Consider the following 23,278-nt stretch of genomic DNA (forward strand, 5'->3'; position numbering starts at 1 on the left):
TTTGAATGGCAGCTTGCTCAAGCAGTGAGGATACTCAGGTTCCTAGTTCCTGCTGTCATGTGATGACTCAGGAGTGTGTATGAGCTGGCATGAACATATTCACTGGCTCAGGTTAGGTGTAGGCAGTGGCGTTTTTATATGTACAAAAGTGGTGGGGCACGAACAACTTAGATGTGTATATATAAGCTTCTGGTGCTTTTTTAAACACGTAAACAAATAGCTGTAGGCTATCCATGGTCCCGATAGACCATAAGGAAAACACAGACACTCATCACCGAGGTCACAATATCAATCGACATCAAATGAACTTACCAAAGCTGAAGTAGATGGTCAACTTCATTCATTTTCTTTCCGTTTTACTGATTTGAATCGCTACACTCTGCTCTCTCTCGTCTCCTCTTCACAAACAACTACTATTTTCGCGGCACACATATTTACAGGCAATCAGCTCTCTGAATTATGAGATGACGTTTGGCAGGTATGTCAGCACAGTGCCCCTATGGTGATTATTTTTTTGCCGCACACATTGAATAGAAAAATACTCTGCGCAGTGTAGTTTTTACAGCAACCATTCACTTTGACAGTGAGAGAGAGGGGCTAGATCGGGGCTTGACCCACGTCGCTCAAAACGGCTCAATAGGCACACTGTAGACACTAATTAGAAGAACACAGACTAAAACAGGCTGTGCCCCACCTGCCCCTAATGACCAGTCGCCACTGGGTGTAGGGGGTTATGATTTATTTTTTATATATAAAAACTGAAAACTGTGAAAAAGACTGTGTCATGGCATGGGGTCTAAGGATGTGGCCAGTCTATTGATTTTTTTTTTATTGAATGTTGTTATTATGTTTAAATACAAATAGGATAATATTGTGTAAATCACACAACGCTTCTTAAATCTTCATGCATTGTCACCCAGCTCTAACTGCCACTAAAATACATTTATTTAATTTGCAGGAAAACAGACCAAACGCACAATAAGCATAATTAATGATGAACTTATACTATATGACTAATAGTAGTTTTATTAAAAATAATTATATTATTTATAAAGATATCAACATAATATCGTTATTGTGAATTTTTTAGATCTGGAAAAACCTGTAGTGAAAATCTGATTTTCTGACAGCACTAGCCATATCCTTGTTTTGACTCGGGGATATGAATTAGCTAGACATGTTATACATTGCTTCATTAAAAAGATTCGGAAGATATTTCATCTTGCTAGCTAGCTAATCCTGCTTTGTTAAAAATATTGGACAGTCAGAATATAAAGTGGTTCCTGCAGCAACAAATAGAATCAATGGCTGATGGAGAGCTTCCTTTACTCTTCTCAAAACTTGCCTCTTCTTTTTTCCCTGCAGGTACTTGAACTACTTTGCAACAAAGCCCAGCCCCACAGGTGTTCTCCTGGACTTATGGGAAGCCTGTCACCAAGCCGACGCAGACCTGGTTTCTCTGGCGACCGCGCTGGAAGAAATGGGCAAAAGTGAGGTGCTAGTCGTCATGACAACAGATGGAGATTGTTGATTGGTCAAGGAACGAGAGAGCAAGCCAGACATTTTCTTTTTCTTTTTTCACCACCGTGATGAAAATAAGAATACCTGCCTATGAGTATGCACACATCATAAGCCCACAGAGCGTTTTGGTTCTCTCACATGCTCTGTTTTGCCTCTGCCTCATTCCTTCTCACTGACCCCTGATCAGCCACTGTAGCTACAAACCCACCGTAACCCATTCCCATGATAACTGATCTGATTCAGCTTCAATCCTCCAAAGCAATGTTGCATCTGCAGAACCAATTCGAGGGGTATGAAGCATAAAATGGACGTAAAGTAATCTGTCATACGTGGTGCTTCTAAGATACAGAATTACACTTTTCTTTTATATAAATAATACAAATCTATGGGACAAACAAACAAAAAAACTCATGTATTCAACACACGGAAGCACGCACAATAAAACAAACAGACAAATGCTAACAGGGGATTACCCATGTTTCAGTAGCAGCATGAAAGTGCATGATTTAGCACCAACAAACCTCATGGCGGGGGCTTTTGTTTTCTCCATTGTCATTCTGTGTGTGCAGTGGAATACGGGCAGCACCGACAAACAGTCTGAAACCTCCTCGGGCTACAGACACAGGCGCGGACAAACTGGCCATTAACTGGCTCTGAATCAGATGGGCCAAGTTTTCCTCTCTAGCTGCTTGGCGAGAAAGTCAATTGAGGTCCAAAAGAACCTCAAGGTATGAGAGCTCAAGCATGTTGCTTTGGGCTTGGAAATGAAAATCTGCCTCATCTTTTTGGAGAGAGGGTGAATTTTGAAGTTCATTTAAGAAGGAATTGGCAGATAACTAGACCGACTGACTCTTTATATTGTACCAACAAATGCCTCAAAGCCTTGGCATATCGTTCCCACTCACAGGGGTGTTTTTCTTTCATCTCTCCTCGCATTCCTTTATCGCTCTGCCACACTCCTCGGATCTGTTGAGACAAATCTGCAGGAGAGCCTTTCTGGTCGTCCCTTAAAAGTTTCCTGTGGGGAACGCTCTTTAAGTTATTATCCATATTTGTGGATTTTTTTTTTTTTTCCTTTTCTTTTTGTCATTGCTGTTACGATCATGTAGAACATCTTCAATCATCTGTGCTTATTTAGGCTGCTGTGTTTTATTTTTAATTCTAGTAGAGCAGGCCAAATGGGAGTGTTAGATGCACAGTGGATGTCTCAGTTGTGAATAACAGAAACATGTTTATTTGGGTTTTTTTATGCGGTGCAACTATTCAAAGTGTAAAAGACGATTAGAGGTGGTGAAATGTCCAGGTGAATATACTGTATATTTGCTTCGCTGTAACTGAGGGCAGTTGTAATTGTTCAGATATGAATATGACAGAGTAGATTAGCCATGCCTTGAATCAACTAGGCTGCAAGGGACCATAAAAGTTACCTCAACACAAATTGCATTAATCCACCACTTATCTATCGGTTTATTAAACCCCCCCAGTAACTCATTATGTCACCATTCTTGATTTGATAACGTTGTCAACCTTTTTACTAAGCCGCCTGCTTTGTGGTCAGGGTCCTCAAGCTTTTTGCATTATCAAGATTGTTCTGTCAGTTAATGTTAGACAGGAATTGAAATGCTTTCATCTGTGACTTTTTCATTACTTAAGTTCTGTCTTATTTGTGTGTTTTTTCCCCTCCATGCAAAAAAAAGTATTCATATCGAAACCACAAAAACCAAAACACAGGCAGTATCCCTCCTATTCGGCAGTGAGTCACGTCACTGTTTTGTGTGAATGAACTGAAATATCAAATGTGTGTGTGTGAGTGTGTGTTGAGTGAGTGGTAATGTGTGGGCAGGCGGGTGTGCACTAACAGTACTGTATGTGCGCACGCTTCAGATCTGTCATTTCTCTTTGTAAGTGCTATGCAAGTACAAAAGAAAAGAAAAGCGTTTTGACTTCTTTTGTTTCCTGGAAGAGACTTTCTATTTTTTCAGATCAGGGCATTGACAGGGTTTTGATTTTGTATCCTAAAGTGATTTTAGAGTGGGATAACATTTTGGTTATGATGGTATATGTGTGAATTCTTCATCTGGATCGGGAAGGATTGAATCACGGACCAAGGAAGCTGCTGTTGGAAAAGCTCACGTTGGAGATCTAAACAAATTATGTGGCGATGGCTGCAAAACAATTTGTGGCGAACACCATGAACTCGTGCCCTGCAGGTCTTTGGGAGGAAATATCTGAACACCACCAGTTCAGAGCGTTGGATCCCTGAACACTGCAGGACTATTTTCCTTCCTCAGAGACTGGCTAGGTGTAGACTACAGTGTTTATTCGTCCAGATATCTTAAGTATTTGTTGGATCTTTGGCCATAGATCTGGATAATTCATGCTGGAGCTGGACTGGATTCCTACCCGCTCCCTTCAAAGAGAACATTTTAGCCTTTGTTCGAGAAGTCAGACATTTTTACGAAAAAAACTAAATGGATTCAGTGACATTATTTTATCTCTGTAAAGTACCAATTGTAAATAAACGTCTAGCCTTCTTACCTGTAACTAAATATAATTTTTATGCAATAAATTATATTTCTTAGTTTAACAACAGCGTGTCTTTTGTTGTTATTGGAATACAAATGTGATATTGAAAAACCAAACATTAAAGTGGCTTTCATAAATCCATAGAGCAAATTGCAGGCCTCTCCAGAGCTCCTGAGCACCACAAAATGACTTTTAAATGGCACCTGTGTTTTTATCAATTACACCCCATTTTCACAGAAAATACAGAGCTACTTAACCTGTCCCTGTTTCCCTCACACCTCATTGGAAAATTCCCTTTAGGTCCATTTAGCTTTAAAAGCTTTTAACTGACAGGCTGTCTAGCCTTCAAATTAACAAATAGCGTCCTTAAAGGATTGACTCTACGCGCTCAAGCATTCTAACCTCAGTTTGTGTTTTGTTTTACGAGGGCAGGAAGTGGGGGGATTTGTCAGATTAGACTCTTAAAATAGAAAAAAACAAATATCCCAGTGAGTCATCTTTAGTGAGAGTGCACTGCAGTATGGTCTTAATGGCAGGCAACTCTTTGCACCTGTTTTATTAGATGCAGTGTTAACTGAGGACTAATATGCCACCCTTCACTGCATGACTTAATTGAACCTTTTGTAATGCATAGAGTGGTGGCACAGTATGAAAGCTGAATGCAGCATCAACCTATAACCGACGGTTTTGGAACTTATTAGGGTACAAAACAGCCATACAAATATTATTTTGAAGGTGTGTAAACACTATCTTGAGAACATGCTACACATTATGTGAATTGCATTTATAGCACACATTTATTTCCTGTAATGTGACATACCAGGATTATTCAGTCACCTAAACATACATTCAAATAGATATGTTACCATATGCATTGATACAGTATATTACAATGCTATGAGTAAAACATACATAATCAATGCTAAGTATTATAGCCTGCAATATGTAGGATGGAGGATGTATTTTAATCTAGGCTCATGATGGTACGAAAAACAAAAGATACATAATGGAGTTTATTATTTGTGCCGACTGTTTCTGCACAATTAGACCTGTTGTTGCCAGGGAACACAACAGATCAGCAGCTCTTAATTTGATAACATGCACATATAGACAGTGATTCCATTGATCATTTTGGAGATGTCCAATCCTGTGACACAGAGAGCCATGAGTGCAAGCTTTCACTCCAGACAAAATACAGAAAACCTCTCTGCGTCATGTTCGAATATAGGGGACTTTTAGTCTTGATTATTTCTTATAGGTAATACAATTGTTTTTCACTTTCTAGAGGCCAATAACACACTAGATGGGTGGATATGCTGTGTTATAGTGCCCTCTCCTGGTAAACCCCACTCCTCAACAAAAGCTATCTACACAATGCTACACCATAATCAAAACAAATGTATAGATAAACAGGAAATATATATAATTTAAGGGAAGTTAAATGCGTATTAGTTTATACAAACCATAAATGAATCAAACATGTTATATTTCAGTATGCTTTTCAGTAGATTAATAAATTGGATGTTTGACAGGCACATTATGCAACAATATTGTTAGTGCCACAAAGAAAACGACCAACACAATTGCATTGCATACAATCAATACTTGTTATGTAATAATGTGTCCACAGCAAAATATGTTATTGACACTACTATGTACTAAAGTTTTCTGTTGGTAATGAATGAGTAATGCTTTAGTTTGGATATCTAAAGGTAAGGTTTACTTTAAAAGTACCACTTCAATCTGTATGATAGTATTGTGTTTGTAAGCTTGGTCAAGGAAATGTAAAAGATAATAACACAGAAACACAATATTCTACATTTTATGTATAACTAGTACTTGTCGCTTTAACTTTTAACAAGTCTGTAGTCCTGCATATCTCACAAATCAAACTTTAGAATTTATTTAAATGTCAGTACAGAAGAAGCTAAAGAAATGCTGTATGATAAAATGATTATCTTAAAAAGTAAATTATATTACGTTTCTCAAAATCACACAAGACTAAAAGCAGAACGTCTATTTAGTATGTCTTAATTGTTAAGCAGATTTCTCCTTGCAACAATGTGCTGTTATCGTTGTGTATTTCCAAACATTGTAAGTTAGCAGCAAATGTTTTTTTAAATCCTGTATACATCCTGTATAAATATGTGGTATTAATAAGCAAATAATATCTATAATAATATGTTTTGATAAAGCACATGTATTTCATTTGTAAATAAGTGCTTTTATTTTTAGAACCGGAAATGTAGTAAGCTACAAATTCAACAGTAACAACATAACTTCCGGTAAGTGGTCCTACTTTCAGATTAATAGCGTGAGATACTTTTAACTTTTAAATGTTTTGTTGATTTCAAAATACCTTGGGATGAGGTGAAGTTAAAAGTTTGAAAGTTAAAATAAGTATTATGTTACTAAAATGTACTATTTAATTGAGTAATATAGCAATTTGTTTCTGATTTGTTTAAATAATACTCTTATTTTGAAGGCTTCGTGTCGGAAGTCTTATTGTTGTTTACGCTGTCTGCTCAGAGGCAAAAAAAGATGTTAGTCAGCTGACCAGAAATGAAGTTGCTGTTAAATATATTTTGTTTCAGACTATCACTTGTTGTAAAGACAGAAGCAACATCAGGGAGTCTCCAACAATGAGGTAGGTTTATATTTCATTTAAAGAGCCCTACATTAAACCACGAATCGAGAAGGTTAGCTAACCGCTACATTTTCGTACACTACTTGCTTGGTTACAAACTTAGCTAACCTCTCATGTAACTTTGACTGTTAACAGCGGTGTCGACAATAAACAAACACACTTTAGATAAGTCTATTTGCTTGAAGACATTAACAACGAAGACTTTCGCAGAATGAGCAGAATATATTTACTATAGAAAGTCATAAAACTGTCTGAAACCAGCTGCAGTGACGCATACTTTGATTTCCACGACTAAATCCGTGTAATAGCTTTTTCTTGAGTAAGCATCATGTGAATAGTGGTTCCTCATTAGAAGTACTTAAGGATGCAAAGTCAGCTTTGTCTTGTCATGTCAGCCTTTTTTAACCTCCTTAAATAGTTAAAGTAATAACCTCATATTGCGCAAGCAGGTTTTTCTATATGTGTGTTTTGCCCAGACGATTATCTGATTCCACCTCATGACTGTTCCTGCATGCATGTTGTTGGCCATGTGAGGTTGTACTGTGCAGAACATGTGTGAAATTAAACTGGTCATAGCTAAGAGCAGAGGTGAGAAGTAACTACGTACATTTACACAACTACTGTACTTTTGAGGTACTTTTACTTGAGTATTTTCATTTTATGATACATTATACTTCTACTCTACTACATTCAAAAAGAAAAGAATGTACTTTTATTCCACTGCATTTATATAATAGCTTTACAACATACTCATTAAGTCACTAGAGAGTCAAATCATTTAATCATTTAATCATTTGACAAAAAGTCAATCAGAACTTTGTACATTATGAACAGTATAATGCTACTTGATGCACAAATATGATCTAGAAATGTCCCATAAATAAATATAATTATATACACACATAAAGGCAATTTTTCGTACTTGTACTTTTTATATTTTACGTACATTTCTTTTACTTAAGTAAGAATTTTTTTCCTGCAGGACTTCTACTTGTTTTGAAGTATTTTGACAATAATGTATTGGTACATTTACACCAGTATTAAAACATCTTAATACTTCTTCCACCATCTTTACTACAAGTGCTAAATGCTGGATTACTTAATGTGAGATAGTATTTCACTTGGGACTGATTCCTGCTGTTGAAGAGCAGTGGGTTCACTTCCACACACTGCTGCCAAATAGTTATGATTCAAATCGTTGATGCAGTGGCACAGTAAGACTAGGACAAAGTGTTTATGTCACATACCACATCATCTGAATTGTGATGATGAGCCATTTTTAAATTGTTTACCTTTCTGCGCCTTTTGATGTACTGTGTGTCCTGTTCAGTGTGTGCTGAACATGTTAAACAGCTTCTCTCTTGTGTGTCTTACATGCCAAGGGATAACATCTGTACATATGCCCAGGATTTAATGTTATTTGTCACGGTTTATAAGTGACTCCTTGTCCTGCAGCATCACATGATCGGGACAATCGGACTGATCTCAACCAGCAACAGCAGACTATGGCCTCACAACGGACAGCCTGCCCTTTCCCTTCTGGACTATCACAAGTGAATGTAAGTAGAGCTCCAACTCTTATACTCCTTGATAGAGTTGATTAGTCTTTCAAATGTCAGAAAAAGTATTAGACATTTTGCTCAGTGTTTCCTAAAGCCCAAATAATGTCCTGAAATGTCTTGATGTGTCCACTGCTCAAAGATATACAGTTTAAAGTCGTAGAGGGGTAGAGAAGCCAGGAAATATTCACATTGAGCTGGAATCAGAGATCTGTTTTCCTTTAAAAAAACAATTAAACCTTAAACTTATCAATCATATGTGAAAATAGTGGGTGATTCATTTATTAATTAACAACTAATAAGCTAATCGCCAAAGCTCTTAATGAACCCCGTAGCCAAACCCCACATATTTCAATATTGTTATCATTTCGCTGTGATCTTTTTAAACTTGTTTTTTTTCTTCTTCTCATTCACAGCTCTCTGTTTGACACTTCCTTTCTTTGGTCTACTTTTACTGCCTTCCCTTTTCTCGCTTGCCTTTATTCTGTGAGCGTCCTGTAGTCTGTGTGTGATGGAGGACTCGGAGCCTGTGCAGCCCAGCCTCAACTCCTCCTACATCCCGGGTGCTCTGGGCCACCAGCAGTTATCTGAGGATGAGGAGAGCGAGGAGCAGAACCCCTCAGCCTCCCTGCTGCCCAAACAATCCTCAGTGCCTCTGGCCGTGCGCTACAGTCCAGAGGACTCTTACTTTCTGGTTTACATCATCTTCTTTCTGATGGGCATCGGCTCCCTGCTGCCCTGGAACTTCTTCATAACAGCAAAACACTACTGGCTCTACAAACTGAGCAACGACACACATCACAGCGGCAGTGAGGAACAACGCTCAGACCTCAGCGTGAGATTCTAAATACAGCTCATGTTCACCATGCATGTGTTTACACAGGAAGATGCACATTTGTGGCATTCTACATGCTTTTCACATCTGTCACAGTAATGTGCTTCCTCACATCTGTCACAGTACTGTGACAGATGTGAGGAATGTCTTTTCATATCTGACAGAAATACATTGAGACACAATCATACAATTAGACAAGGTTAGTTAAGGTCAACTAAGATTAAAGTATAGTCAGGTTGGCCAGGAAGATATGCTTCAAATGTATTTATTTATTTCTAAACTGAATGAATGTATCGGTTTCTGCTATTCTGAGATTAATGCTTGATTTGATTTGACTTAGAGATCTTAAAAAATATAAGAAAGGAAGGAGGAACATGTTTCATTTTATATTTCTCCTCCCTGCTTTCACTTCCTCTTATATTGTGTGTATACTTTTTGAGTGTTTTTTTTCATCTTATGTTCAAGGTTATTTAAGTGTTTGACTTCTTCTGTAACTATCCACAGGACTACTTTGAAAGTTATCTGGCCATTGCCTCCACGGTGCCCTCTGTGCTCAGTCTGATACTCAACTATGTCCTGGTTAACAGGTCAGTTCCACACACACACACACACACACACACACACACACACACACACACACACACACACACACACACACACACACACACACACACACACACACACACACACACACATTGAAAAGCATCTGCAGCAGATAACATATTGTATAATACGTATTATAATTATTACATGTGCACAAATAATAGCTCACATATGTCCATCAGCACAGTTTGTTAAATGTTCATATGTAGTTTTGTTTACCGATCTTGTGAAAAACTCCTAGCACTTGTCTCTCTGTGTGTGTTGTGGGTAGGGTGTCCTCAAACGTGCGGATCCTGTCCTCCCTTTTTGTGATCCTGCTGGTGTTTGTGGTCACCACGGTGATGGTGAAGGTGGACGTGTCTGACTGCAGGACGGAGTTCTTCATCGGCACGCTGGTCAGTGTGGCTGTGGTCAGCGCAGCCTCCAACGTCTTCTCTGGCAGCATGTTCGGCATCAGCGGGCATTTCCCCATGAGGATCTCTCAGGCTCTCATATCAGGTACAGTCATAGTCTTTATAGCATTTAGACAGTATCATCATACAATATATGTTTTCTCAGAAGAAAAACATGTGTCATTTGTAATCAAGGCAAATCTGATATTTTTAGGGAGGTTGATGTGTTGTTGTGCAATACCAATTATGTGCAATATGTGTGATATATATATATATATATATATATATATGCCATTAATAACGGTGCAATATATACCTGGCTGCTATATCTCAGAACTGTTACAGGATGTGTATTTTGTAAATTGTGTAATTTTTATTTTTAATTGTTTATCTTCAATATTTTTGAATGCATGCTTCTTGGGTAATATTTAGCTGTCCTTGGCTCTTTTCTTGCTGTAACAAATGCAAATTTCCCCTCCAATAAAGGGATTCTGATTCTGAATCGTTTTGCAAGCCCCTGTATATATAATGCAAGATTAGTGCATATGCCTGTTTGCACGTACAGAAGAAATAAAAATGAAAAGATGAAAAGAAAAGTCAAATTCCTTGGTAATTCTTTAATGTTGGCCCTCTGTCTCCATCAGCTCTCTTCTGTACTTTCTAAGGCCAAGAAAGATGAATTTATAGTAACATAGGACATGTGAAGGTATTTGTACCTCTTGTTAACGGACTGCACAATACTGTCCATAACCTGAGGTCCTTGTTGTCTCAGGCCAGGCCATGGGGGGCACTCTGAGTGCTCTAGCATCAATAGTGGACCTGTCCGTGGCGAAGGATGTGATGGACAGCGCTCTCGCCTACTTCCTCACAGCCGACGTCTTCATCCTGCTCTGCATCATCACATATCTGCTGCTGCCCAAGTTTGCATACACTAGGTCAGTACCAGGCAACCATTGAGTATGTTCCTCGCATCACACATGTAAGTGATGATAACACCTTCCCTTGTCCTGTAACATCTACTTGAATCTGAATCTGAATACTAAAGATTTACCATACATTAACAGGGTGCATTATCTGCCACTGTCATTCCTCATACCACCACCAGAGGGTGCCAAAGATACAAATGTTATCTTCTTACCGATTACAGACACTTTGTTTTTGCGTTTTAAGTGTCATAGCTATTGTTTTATTATAGTCACAGCACCCAACTCATTATTTATGTCTTATATTTGATTTGATACTGAATTTGACACAGTTATGCTTTTTAAAATAATAAGAAAATATTAACTGGTCACCAAGAGAGCATTATGATAAAACATATGTTTCGACAAAACAACTTCCATCCATCCTCCTCCAACGCTACCCCACTTGCCGTTGCCACAAATATTATGGATATTGTGTGTTGCAGTTTAACCAGCAAAGAGCCCCAATTTTCTAATCTGCATATCATTCTGTCAAAGGGCCAATAAGTCATTTCTGTATTTATAGGATCAACAAAACGTTTTTTAAATGTACTAGTGACATGTATGCTTCTCTTCTCTCCTCTCCAGACACTACATGATGGCAGCGACGCACCTTGGTTCAGGGGGGACGAGCGAGGGGGCCGTCTCTGTCCCACCGCTGCGGCCGATCCTCAGGAAGACATGGGTGCTGGGCCTGAGCGTCTTCTACGTCTTCTGTGTCTCCATCATGGTGTTCCCTGCAGTCTCCTCAGGGATCCAGTCTGCCAATAAAGACAGTGGCAGCCCCTGGACCACCACTTACTTTGTGCCCATCACCAGCTTCCTCCTGTACAACATATCGGACTTCTGTGGCCGGCAGTGCACGGCCTGGCTGCAGGTCCCTGGGCCGACCAGCAGGGTCCTGCCTGCCCTGGTGCTGTGCCGCTCCGTCATGGTGCCCCTCCTCATGTTCTGTAACTACCAGCCCAGGGACCACCTCAACACTGTGCTTTTCGGCCACGACGTGTTCCCTGTGGTCTTTAACTGCCTGCTAGGCCTCACTAATGGCTACTTAGGCACTCTGCCGATGATTTACGGCCCTAAGGTGGTCCCTCGAGAGCTGGCCGAGGCCACAGGAGTCGTCATGTCCTTCTTCCTCACTCTGGGCCTGGCTGTAGGATCTGCTTTCTCTGTGCTGATTGTGCACTGCATCTGACCAGGCTGTTATCCTCTACAGGTGTGTAGTTGAACTATACAGCAGACAGTGGCTGGACAGCAGAGACTGATGAAGACTACCAGCACACCAGTGTTCTGACATGAGGGGAACAAAGCGATAATAATTTAAACTAACTAAAAAGCATTTTTGCCTCTAACTCTACAGTATTGTGTTTACTCTAATGTGGGTGGCTCATGATGTTAGCCTTACTGTATCTGCAACATTAGCAATGTGTGCAGTTCATTAGTAAGACCTCATCACATCTATTTGGTACAAGGGGTGAACATTTGTGGTACATATAAAATTGTGATGCCAAGGTTGTTAAATGTTATATTAATTCTCACTAACAATGTGTGGATAGAAAAGATCGGGGTTCTTACACTTTCCGCCACATTTTTTAAATCCATATGACAGTGTCTTATCTTATATCAGCCTGAAAAAATGTCTTGACTCAGTGGGGCCATTTTCTTACTTGTAAACTAATCTGAACTGCAATGTCATCAATCAGGGATCTAGCATCTTTTCAAAAATATATTAAGTTTATTTCCAGTAGCTTACACTTCATGTAACCCATCGACACAAGCCATAACAGATGTTATACTGCACTGGGCAAGTAGTACACCTTTTTATTAGGGATTCTAACGTATAAGTCTATTTTTTTTTTTTTTCCCCAATAGCTTCTGTCATGTGACCCAGTGACTCCCAATCAATTCAGTATTGTATAACACGGAGGATACACCTCTCAATTCAATTTGAAAATGTGTGGTAGAAATAATTGTAATTTCTATCCAATCACTTACACTTTCATGACTGACTCCCAAACCATAAAAATGTAAATAACCTGGATTTAATGGCTTCTATTATTTAAAAATGCTAAAATTCTGCTATTTTTTCATGAGGGAATATGTGTGTAGATGTCCTCAGGGCTGGACTGTTGTAATCCATAAGAAATTTGGAGCATATTGAAGAATGTTTGAGTTCCAACAACTCTGTTTCCCGCCAAAAGATGCCGATTCCTTGTGGGGTTTACAGTAAAACCGCAAGACTATTTTCTTTGTCTCCACTCCTCGTTATGTAGACCTGTCAAACATAATAAATGTGGGACAGAAACTGCAGGGACTGCGTTCTACGTGGCGGTTTTGCCACAGTTTAACAGTTAGCCTTTTTACATTTCAATTTGCATATCACAAATCTGCATTGTACTGAAGAGGGAGTTCTTTAAATGACCAAGAGGTGAGTGGGTGTTGAGGTAGCACAACATGTTGTCTGGCTAAACCAGTAGCAGTTAGGTTAAGCTTGATACAAATAGAGAGCTTAATTACTTGTACAACAAAAAGAAAGAAAACTAAATAGTGGATTGGTGTCACTTTAATTGTTAAAATGTACAGATCAAGAGACAGTGGTCTCAGGCAGACAACAAATGAATTAGAGATGCTCTCTGCATTTAGAAACAGTGATTTACAAACAGCTGGAAGAGTGCAAACAATGAGAGCTGAGGGAGAGGTAGTACGCTTTCAGATTAATGACCTCCATATCAGATCCTTAAAACAAGAACACGCATTCTGTCTACAAAATATAAATGTGTCTAAGGATCAGACATACTGCTAAAAGTATCGCACTGAGCGGTCTCTCCTGAGCGCACTCAGTTTCTCCAGGGGGAAAGAATCAATACAGATGGTGAGTGGGTCTGATGCTGCATCAACATTAAACATGTGGTCTTGCATACATCACGCCCAGCAGGAAACACAGGTAAGTACCGACAGGGAACCTTTGACTCGGGTCTCAGTGAAGTAGTAACAGGCTAGGCTAGGCTGAGCTCCGCCCCCCCCCCCTCGCTCCTCCCCTGCTCCAGCCCCCAGAAAACAAAATATCCAGTCCCTTTACACCATGGCGTCATTCGAAATATCAAAGTTAATTTATACATAAACTGCATTTATTAAAAAAGGAAAAAAGGGGGAGACAAATTAAAAATCAGGAAGCAGCACTACAGTATATTTTCATTTGATTCCCTACTGGTCAGTTTGTGCTTCTTCTTCCTTTATACCCACACATGGAGTTTGCAGTGATTCACAGCCTAAAAGAGAGAAAACTAAAGATTAGACCGGACCCTTTCAAGCAGATTTGTACAGAAAAAGTATACATAAACAGTTGAACAGTTAGAAAGCGAAGGCATTAGTCAGAGTTATAGCCTTAGAAAAAGGTAGTATATATCCTCCTAGAAGCTCAAGAACGCCTCGTCTAGGTGTCGAAATATGACTGAAAGACTCACATTGCACCGAGTTGCTGTCTCCATGTTCTTGCACCAGAAAGCAGGACCCCAGCTGCACTGCTCTGTTCCCAGCAGCCTGCGCACTGCTTCAGGACAGGCTCCCATTTTCTGTTACACAAACAAAAATCAGATAAATGCTGCATTTCGGTTTGGCAAGACGAATATCCCCCGTTACTGCTTGTGACAAACAATATATGTCAAGTCAAAACTTCTCCTCCTTCATTGCGACAACCCATAAAAAAAAAAAACCCTCAACAAGGAAGATAAAGTGTTCACATGTCATGGTATTTAGTTATGAAGTGGTCTAGTTTACCATGCACACAAAGTCGGGGTCGAGCATCTGGAGGAGCAGCTGGATGAGCATTGGTTCGTACTGTTGCATCATCTGGTCACACTGTTGACAGACACACAGAGGTTAATACAAGGAGAAGATGTGCAAGTATCACAAGGTAAAGAGATCAAACTGCAGCTACTCACCTCGGTCTGGAAAGAGTCGGGCAGGAAGCTGCACACTTTCTTCACTGCCTCCTCAATCTGTGCCTCCGTCGCGTTCTTCTCCAAAATACCATCGATGTAACCGACGGCCAGCTTGCAGACCTGGCAGAATCCGCCAGCCTTATAGTGAGCCAGGTTGAGGACAGCTGGAAAGAGCAAGAGCAGAGGTCACCTTTATTACAAACACATGAAAATTCCCCGTTGGCTTCAAAAAAGATGCAGAGAAAACAGACCCCTCACATGTACAGAGTAAACAATGACTTTGAGTTCAGAGATCACACATACATGACATGTTTCTGAAAATGTCCACATACTATAATATGTCGTTAACTTACACAGCATATTTTCTTCATACCATCCCGTTTCTTTTCTTTTTTTGAAGAAAATGTGGCATTATATACCATGTCGTTTTGAATCCATATTGTGCAAATACCTTACTATATATTTCTTTCTTTTCGTATTATCCAAATTAGTCAGGTTTTTTGCATTTTTTCCATGTCGTTCTCTTCTGAGAATATCAACATACTACAATTTGTTTTGCATGTTATCGAGATACTATGTATATACTATTTCCACATGATATACTTAGTTGTTTTTCTTGCATATTTCAACATATTTGGTCATTTTTGGCATCTACAATACTATGTTGTTTTTCAGAAAATCTCAGCACATTTTGAACCCAACATCTCTACATAACATTCACAATCACTTCCTGTGTAATCTTGTTCCTCCACCATCAGCACCAATTCAAACATGAAATATGTAACCAGTCTACCATCTAAAGTGTACAAAATCCCTTTCGTCAGTAAAGCTAACATTCTCATTCAGTTAGTTTGAAGGCTCAGAACTTACGGACAAAAGCCCGGCTGGCATCATTGCAGAGGGCCAGCACGGTGCAGACAATCTTGGGGTCGGCCTGCTGCACCAGCAGCTCGATGATGGCCTGGCCGTAGGTCTCCACCAGGTCCTTACACTGGGCCGACAGGGAGCCGGGCAGATACGTGCACACCTTCTCCACAGCAGCAATCACCTCCTCCTGAGAGAGATGAGAGAGTTAGCAAGAGTTAGCATGGCCCCAGAGCTGAGTCTGACTCACTGCATCATGGAAGAAGTACAGTACATATTGGATGGATCTAGAAGCAAACAGCCCACCTCTGTTTTCTGATCCTGCAGCATAGCCTCCAACTGTTTCATCACCATCTGACAGATGGTACACCCTGGGGAGTCACGGACACGCACCATGGCAGGCTGGAAACACAAAGAAGATACTTTATGTTTTGTTTGCATGTAGAATGTGAAGAAAAAAAAAAAAAAAATCAGCTGTCAGGCGCCCACAATGACTTACCTTAGACTCGACCTTGGTGGCAGGGAAAAGCCTGAGAGCAGGGACAGTCTTGACAGCAGGAACAGTCTCCACAGCAGGAACAGTCTCCACAGCAGGAACAGTCTCCACAGCGGGAACAGTCTTGGCAGCCTGCAGGTTCATCATGGGAATGGACTTCTTCATGGCGGTGCAGAAGCCAGCGTGGGCGCAGAGATCCTTGGGTTGCTATGGGCACAAACAAAAAGTTAACTTACACAGAAAATGGTATACAAAACCTGCCATTTTGCATGCCGTTAGCATAAACTGTTTCCGTGATCCGCATTCCACAACATGCTACCCATGCAAAAATGGTACCAGAATAGAAATCCAAAACACATCTCACTTTTATCAATAACCAAAACAAAAAGAAACACACCCATTCAGACAAAAAAAGGTTTACTTCTGCAGATCTAAGACATCATACAAGATCAGCCAGCATTGAACCGCTACATACAGCACAACAAAGACGGTGGCTTTTATGACGGGGATAGCTACTGCAATGTTAGTACTGTATGGTCATGTGAGAGGACACAGGCAAGTTTTAATGCAGTCCTTACAGTTACGTGTCAAGTTATTAGCCACACAAGCAAAGTATTGAGGTTAAGTCAAGTAGTGTGACTCTTAATTAGATGACCATGTTCATGCATCTCTACAGGGTTAGAGTGGACAGAGGCAGAAGAAGAGAGCTAAGGGTTAAGAGGCTACAGGCCGAACGCAGAGAGAACCTACCTGTTCCTGAGGAGCGGCAAAACCCAGAGAAAACAGAACCGGAATGGAGAGGGAGAAGAGTAAAGAAGGAACACAGGGCAAAAAAAAAAGAAGAAAGTGATTTAAAGATGGGAATAAATGTAAGGCAACAGCTCAGGTGGGGCTGCAAGACTGAATATGGGCTTGGCACTAAAGAAACGTACAAATTATCACATTTATTAGTTTGATAATTACGCTTGCCATACGAGAATATGAAGACAATTTATGTTTGAAAATGTAGAAGTGTTTCTCTGGACTTTTAAAATCAGACCGAGACATAAGGAGGAGGGTTCAACTCACCATTGACATGATCGCCTGAATAACAGACGCGGCATACTGGCTCACATACTGCTTGCACTGCAATAAAGAAAAAGAATGTCAATAAACAGCATTGTTTTATTGTTTCACGAAGACAAAAACCAAAATGTCCTCCACTCTCACCATGTCAGAAACACCGGGTCCCAGCAGGTCACACTGGTTCTCAAGATTCTCGATCAGAGAGTCGACAAATGTGGAGCTGTTCTTGGCTTCTGCTTGAGCGTCAGTCAGGAACTTGACACAGTCCTGGCACACAGCATCACTTTCCTACAGAGAGGGTTAGATCCAGAGCAACATTTCATCAATAACACACCAGGAACATATTCCCGTTTTCATGTCGATGCGGCCGTTAGTTGTGTACCAGCTTTGGGGTCTCTTTTTTGGGGGCCTCCTTCTTGAGGTTCTCCTGAGGATAGAGGAGCCCGGGGATATTGAGCAGGAATGGAGACAGTTTCTGAGCCAGGTCCACCTGAGGGATCTCATTGGACACCAGCTGTTCCTTGGCATGGACCTTAGCGAGGGCTAGCTGCTGAGACTGGCACAGCCCCATGGCTCCACACGCAACACTGGGGTCCTCCTAAAACAGAAACCTTTAAGTTACTCCAAGAACTGCCACATTTATACCATCACTTTATAGCTTAGTGCTTCCTTCAAATAATCTGGTATACATGTAGGCTGTAAGTAGCAATGCAGGATAAGGTTTAAGGATGAGGAAAATAAATAAATAGCTGCCTTCATGGATTAGATTACCCATCATTTTACATTTGTATAGTTAAATTAGACGCTAACCCACAAATGATTCACACAGTAGAGTAAGAATATGGATATTTTCATTGATAAGCTTACATTTTGATACATAAAATACATTTCCTGTCATGTGTCCGATATATACTGCGCATCCCTAGCAGTAGAAGAAAAAATAACCCCAATGACTCTAGCTAAAAAGTCTTTATGGCACGCAGGGAGATGAGTTTAAAAGAAAAGCGACTCCAATTTATATTTATAGTCATGGCCACGTCTTGTTTTTATAGAATCTGTAATGAACCGTCTCTTTAATTCCCAAAGTTGATGTAGCAGGTGACAGTTGAGACAAAGCGATGACATCAGATGCTCCCAGTCACGAGCTTTAGTCTTACACAATGACTTCTCTGTTCCTGTATAGACTTGGACTCACTTCCCGATCAATAGCCCCGATTCAGCTCGCTGCGCTTTGCTCACAGCCACTTCCCTTTACATTTTCTGCTCAAAGGGGCAGATGGACCCTTCATTCAAGAGTCTTAGATCAAACCAAACCTTCAATAACCTTTAATAAGATCTAACATGGCATCCTTAAAATGGAGTCTATACTGTTACTTTTGTTGTTAGATATCTATCCATGGCCAAAACTAGTACAAACAGATTGAGGGTGCTCACCAGTTCTCCTTTAATGATTCCCATGAGGACGGGGTAGTAGCTATCCACCATCTCCTTGCACTCTGCAGTCAAACCTTGATCAGGGATGAGCTGGCAGGCCTTCTCCAGGTACCCAAGAACCTCAGCCTGCAATAGCAAAATACAGACATCAGTTTTCCAAAGGACTGTTTAGGTTTGATATAGAAGTAATTTTCCCACTAAAAAGGGGTTTTCATCCAACAGGAATTTCATTTTTATCTTACCTCAGTGGCATTGTCCTTCAGTATCTGCTCCACCACCATCAACACCTCTTTGCACAGGTCACATGGCACTGATTTCTGAAACCACACAATTGATTCAATATTTTTTTACAGCATTTCTACAACAGTGGTACATTGTTCATGTATTTGCAGATGATTATAAATGGCACTTTCTCAGTTTACATAGGAAAATATTTACGAGTCTCACCATCTGGGGCTTGTTCCACACGTTCTGCTGGCAGTGAGCCACAGCTCCGCACAGAGAGGCAGTCTTTACATTCTGACACCAGTAGGAGGCGCCGCGGGCACACTGCTCAGTGCCCAGCAGGGGGGTGGCAGCAGCTGCAAAGTGAACCAAGAGTCAAACGTTGTACAGTTTAGAGAAGGCAGACGCTGGACACAACCATTTCCTGGATATGGTATTGGTGCTTAAAAGATAAAGTCTGATAAACCATTGTATTTATTCCTTTTGAAAGCACTGCATCTATTGGTTTCAGTTTACCTGTTCTCAATTTATCTAGAATAGGTATTTGAACAAGTCTCAATTGCTGGAAAGTCTTGCTACCAACCAACTATGTGCTATATGTGCAATATATATATATATATGCCGTTAATAACTATGCAATATATACCTGGCTGCTAAATCCTAAGAACAGTTACAGGATGCGTATTTTGTAAATTGTGTAACTTTTTATTTGTATTATATCCTAACTTTTTTGTAACTTTAATACTTTTGAATGCATGTAACATATGTAACATTAAGCTGTCTGTGGCTATTTTTTCTGCTTTTATGTGCATTTCCCCTCTGTGGGACTAATAAAGGTATTCTGATTCTTCACTGACAGTAAGCTGTATGTTTTTGCCACTTCTTTTTTATTAATTTTCCTGGTGTGATGAAGATATGAGGAAATTCAAGGCTGAAATATTTCCTCAATCAACAGAAAGAGGAATTTGTTTAAAGTTCTCTATCTACTGTGTCAGCGCTTTGCAAGTTTGATTTTAAAAACAACTCTGATTTGTTTTGTCCTATGCAATCAATCCACACCTTGTCAGCTGAGTTTTTAAGATGTTTTGCAAATGACGACAAGCAGTGTTTTCTTTTTTTTAAGATACATCAACCAGTGTTTTTTAAGTGAGCTACCAAATGTGTTAAGCAAGAACGACTTAGATGTGGCATAGAGATAGAACTGAAATGTTTTAAAACGGAGGATCATTTCTGAACGGCAGCTATGTCATTAAAGTTTCATTCACTGATCGATAACAAATTCACTTTTTCAGTCACCCATCTCCCTATGCTAACCTTTCTCAAATAAACCAATTGCCGTAAAGCCCTGCCCCAAGAAATACCTGTAAAGTGAGAACTACAATTCATAAACTGAGGATTGTGGCTATTTACCCTAACTGTTTTATAAATGTCATGAAGATAAAACATACTTAAGCCTATTAGCTCAAAATGCTAAGTCGCATAAGCTAAGCATAGCTCTAAATCTGGCACGATTTCCAAACCAACCAGCAAGTCAAAAAGCAAAAGCCAAAGAAGAAATACCCTTAGGGAAATCATTTATTTAAATATGCACTACAGTGAAACTCAAGGGTTAGCATACAAAGACAATATTATCTTCTGGTTCTTTACAAAACAAAGGGGGTAATTGTTCACAGTTCTCCATTTTAATGAAGTGGAAAAAAGTGATGTGAAAAAGGACCTAATGTATGCAGCATAATTCCCTGATAAAACTACCACTCCACATCTCTCATAAGTCAGAAAAACTACATTTAGTCACTCATGACTACAATTCTGTTAATATGAACATGTCTCCATTGGAAATGAATACAAACCCAAGTACAAGTGTTAACACAAAGTATAAACTGATACAAAAAGAGAGCTGTCCAAGCCTAAGGAGTAACATTTGGTGATCAAACCAAGATATGGAAATGGAGGTCCAGCTGCACCAACAAACCATGGAATCCCCCAGTAACACTGCTGAGTCTCCCTCCTACTCAACAGTCTTACCAATAGAGTTACAGTACAGCTGGGCACTCCCTCCCTCCACTGGAGTCACATGAGCAGTCAGACAAAAATAACAAGCTGTTCTCAAAGACTGAACTGAGAGGGCAGTTATGCATGACGGTAAATAGTTAACAAGGCAATACACAGCAAGGGAACATATGTCTTGTTTACTTGTAATGGCTTTATGTAATCTTATACAAAAGAAAATAAGCCATCTGTTAGACTAAGAGTACAAGTTTTAGTACTCAGTCAGCAAAAACAAAAAGACTGTGTCATGTAGAGAGTGGCCTGTATTTGACTCCCTTTCTGGGAAGGTGATTTAAAACAGAAAACTCATCACAATGTGGGTGAATCAACATCACAAGACACATTGAAGCACAAGGTCTTTAAATAGGTTTCCTATTGCAGTTTCAGTGTAGCAGCTTATACACGAGTAATGTTTAATCTTGTTGTTCAATATAATTAAGCCCTTATTTAATACAAATGTTAGGACAGAACCAGAAGTTGTATTGAAGATATGCAATGAATACACTAAGCACACATTACCATGTCTTTAAGATACCAATATTGCAAATGGTCTGCAAGAAAACTCAGCTAGTACTTTGATATACAGGCCATTTATCTCAGATCAATACTTCAAATGCTACAAGGCCAATCATCAGTATGTGAATGTCTAAATAGCCTAACGTTAGTCATTGTTATGCAAAGCATGATGAAAGAAACACCTGAGCTGTTGATTTCACCGATACGTTTTTGTCTGAACAACAAGATAAGCTATCTACGTTTTTAGTGGCAAAAATATACATGAAAACAGTGACGTATGACTAATCTTGGGTAACAAAAAACGAGTCTACAAAAAAAAATAGCCCGACCTACTAAAAAGCTGAAACGAAAGTCGCTGGTTAAGAGGAACCTAACTGAACTTCCTTATAAAGCCAAACTAAGGTCCAAAAAAGCACCAATTACAGTACATAAATGTTAGTTAGGGCCGATCAGCATGGACTGACAAATCTATTTTAAATGAGAAAACAATGACCATGCCGACATAAACACCATGCAAACAATCTTAAACCTGCTAGCTAAATGCGTATAAAAAAGGTAACCTCGTGGTGATGTTCCTACATAAGCTACAACAATGCTTCTTTAACAGTATTAAACGGGCTAAATATGTGGCAAATAACTTAAAATGACAGTGTAAGCCCTATTGTTGAGGAATCATTCAAATAGCTAGCGAAGTAGCATTAGCTAATAAGCTAATGGTAGCCAAGCGGGCCAACAATAACGCCTTCACCAGAGTGAAACGGTAATGACAAGAGGTTTACAGATTTAGAAAACGGGTTTAATGTGGCAAATGCATGTAAACAATAAAAACATTATTTAAACGTGTTTGCTATAAAGTAACCGCTAGCATGGTTGTTACTGTTAATCAAAGCAAACGTTGTTTGTTTGTAACGCTTCCGCCTTTAGGTTGAAACGCACTTTCTAGGTTACACAACCAGACTTTTAACGGCAACGGAATGCTGTCTGAATAGTTTCATTTACTCACAAACACCATTATTGTTTCTGTTGCGTGTTTATTACCTGAAGCCACAAAAAGTAGAGTTAGGAACAGCATGACTCCGCTGTTTTCCGGCTCGTCTGTCTTGTCTGCGTTTCTCTGTGTGTGCTGTATAGTGGAGAGGACTGCAACGCACTGCAGGCGCTGGGCTGTTGATGCCTTTATGATGTCTCACTGTCAGCTGACTGCTCATGTGACTGCCCGCCTGTCTGATTCATTGGTGATCTAATCTGGGATCCTTAATACATTCAAACAAACATAATATACAAGGGATATTTTTTTATAATTATATAGTGGTTAGTGCCGTTTGGAGCAATCCTCTTGGTTCTTTCAAAAAAATACAATTCTGTTTCTGCACAAAAAATTAAGGGTTTTACTTTGCATAAGAGAAGTACCAAAGGTGGTTTATTAACTGATCACATTATCTAAGAGAGACATTTTTTAAGACAACTAAATTCAATTTTATTTTTTTGAAATTGAAATGTTTTAAATGTCCCTAATTTGAGTACATAGTGTGATTTCTGTGGGATTGGGCCCAGACAAGCGAAGTGGGAATTTAAAATGTAATTCAAGGTAACAAACAAAGATATAAGAGCATCATAACCTCCTTTTAAGACCTTTATCTCTT

At 39.6% G+C, this 23,278-nt stretch overlaps 3 protein-coding genes across 5 annotated transcripts in view; 2 read left to right on the forward strand and 1 right to left on the reverse strand.

Moving 5' to 3' along the window:
* The window catches only part of unc5b (unc-5 netrin receptor B), a 48,752-nt gene extending 44,670 nt beyond the window's left edge, over window positions 1-4,082 (forward strand). The window contains exon 17 of the mRNA XM_034152620.1: window positions 1,366-4,082. Within this exon, the coding sequence (XP_034008511.1) occupies window positions 1,366-1,531 (166 nt within the window). The 3' untranslated portion in view covers window positions 1,532-4,082. The remainder of the gene's footprint in view (window positions 1-1,365) is intronic.
* Window positions 4,083-6,576: 2,494 nt separating this feature from the next.
* slc29a3 (solute carrier family 29 member 3) lies at window positions 6,577-13,086 on the forward strand. Of its 2 annotated transcripts, none has more exons than XM_034151823.1 (7): window positions 6,577-6,694; window positions 8,132-8,253; window positions 8,670-9,088; window positions 9,593-9,675; window positions 9,963-10,189; window positions 10,856-11,018; window positions 11,634-13,086. In XM_034151823.1, the coding sequence occupies exons 3-7, from the start codon at window positions 8,765-8,767 to the stop codon at window positions 12,238-12,240; spliced, it is 1,404 nt and encodes a 467-aa protein (XP_034007714.1). In that variant the 5' UTR covers window positions 6,577-6,694; window positions 8,132-8,253; window positions 8,670-8,764; the 3' UTR covers window positions 12,241-13,086. The 2 variants fall into 2 exon arrangements, with proteins under 2 accessions (XP_034007714.1, XP_034007713.1); XM_034151822.1 differs by having other exon boundaries at window positions 8,150-8,253.
* Window positions 13,087-13,590: 504 nt separating this feature from the next.
* Window positions 13,591-22,812, reverse strand: psap (prosaposin). 2 transcript variants are annotated; one of them, XM_034151820.1, is made up of 15 exons: window positions 22,674-22,812; window positions 19,293-19,426; window positions 19,088-19,162; window positions 18,846-18,971; window positions 17,794-18,009; window positions 17,556-17,699; window positions 17,415-17,471; window positions 17,097-17,102; window positions 16,350-16,553; window positions 16,157-16,252; window positions 15,857-16,040; window positions 14,987-15,150; window positions 14,823-14,903; window positions 14,510-14,617; window positions 13,591-14,314 (listed from the first exon to the last, which is right to left on the reverse strand). In XM_034151820.1, the coding sequence occupies exons 1-15, from the start codon at window positions 22,705-22,707 to the stop codon at window positions 14,279-14,281; spliced, it is 1,665 nt and encodes a 554-aa protein (XP_034007711.1). In that variant the 5' UTR covers window positions 22,708-22,812; the 3' UTR covers window positions 13,591-14,278. The 2 variants fall into 2 exon arrangements, with proteins under 2 accessions (XP_034007711.1, XP_034007712.1); XM_034151821.1 differs by lacking the exon at window positions 17,097-17,102.
* Window positions 22,813-23,278: the final 466 nt, after the last annotated feature.

The sequence above is a fragment of the Trematomus bernacchii genome, unplaced genomic scaffold (genome assembly GCF_902827165.1).
Source record: "Trematomus bernacchii unplaced genomic scaffold, fTreBer1.1, whole genome shotgun sequence".
In the NCBI taxonomy this organism is placed as follows: Eukaryota; Metazoa; Chordata; class Actinopteri; order Perciformes; family Nototheniidae; genus Trematomus; species Trematomus bernacchii.

Bases quoted from the DNA above. Each gene is read 5' to 3' on its own strand.
- slc29a3 (XM_034151823.1), top strand. From the start codon at position 8,765: ATGGAGGACTCGGAGCCTGTGCAGCCCAGCCTCAACTCCTCCTACATC. The intron at 9,089-9,592 runs GTGAGATTCTAA...AACTATCCACAG, and splicing joins AACAACGCTCAGACCTCAGC to GACTACTTTGAAAGTTATCT. The intron at 10,190-10,855 runs GTACAGTCATAG...TTGTTGTCTCAG, and splicing joins CTCTCAGGCTCTCATATCAG to GCCAGGCCATGGGGGGCACT.
- psap (XM_034151820.1), bottom strand. From the start codon at position 22,707: ATGCTGTTCCTAACTCTACTTTTTGTGGCTTCAG. The intron at 18,972-19,087 runs GTAAGATAAAAA...TTGCTATTGCAG, and splicing joins TGAAGGACAATGCCACTGAG to GCTGAGGTTCTTGGGTACCT. The intron at 18,010-18,845 runs GTGAGCACCCTC...TTTCTGTTTTAG, and splicing joins GAATCATTAAAGGAGAACTG to GAGGACCCCAGTGTTGCGTG.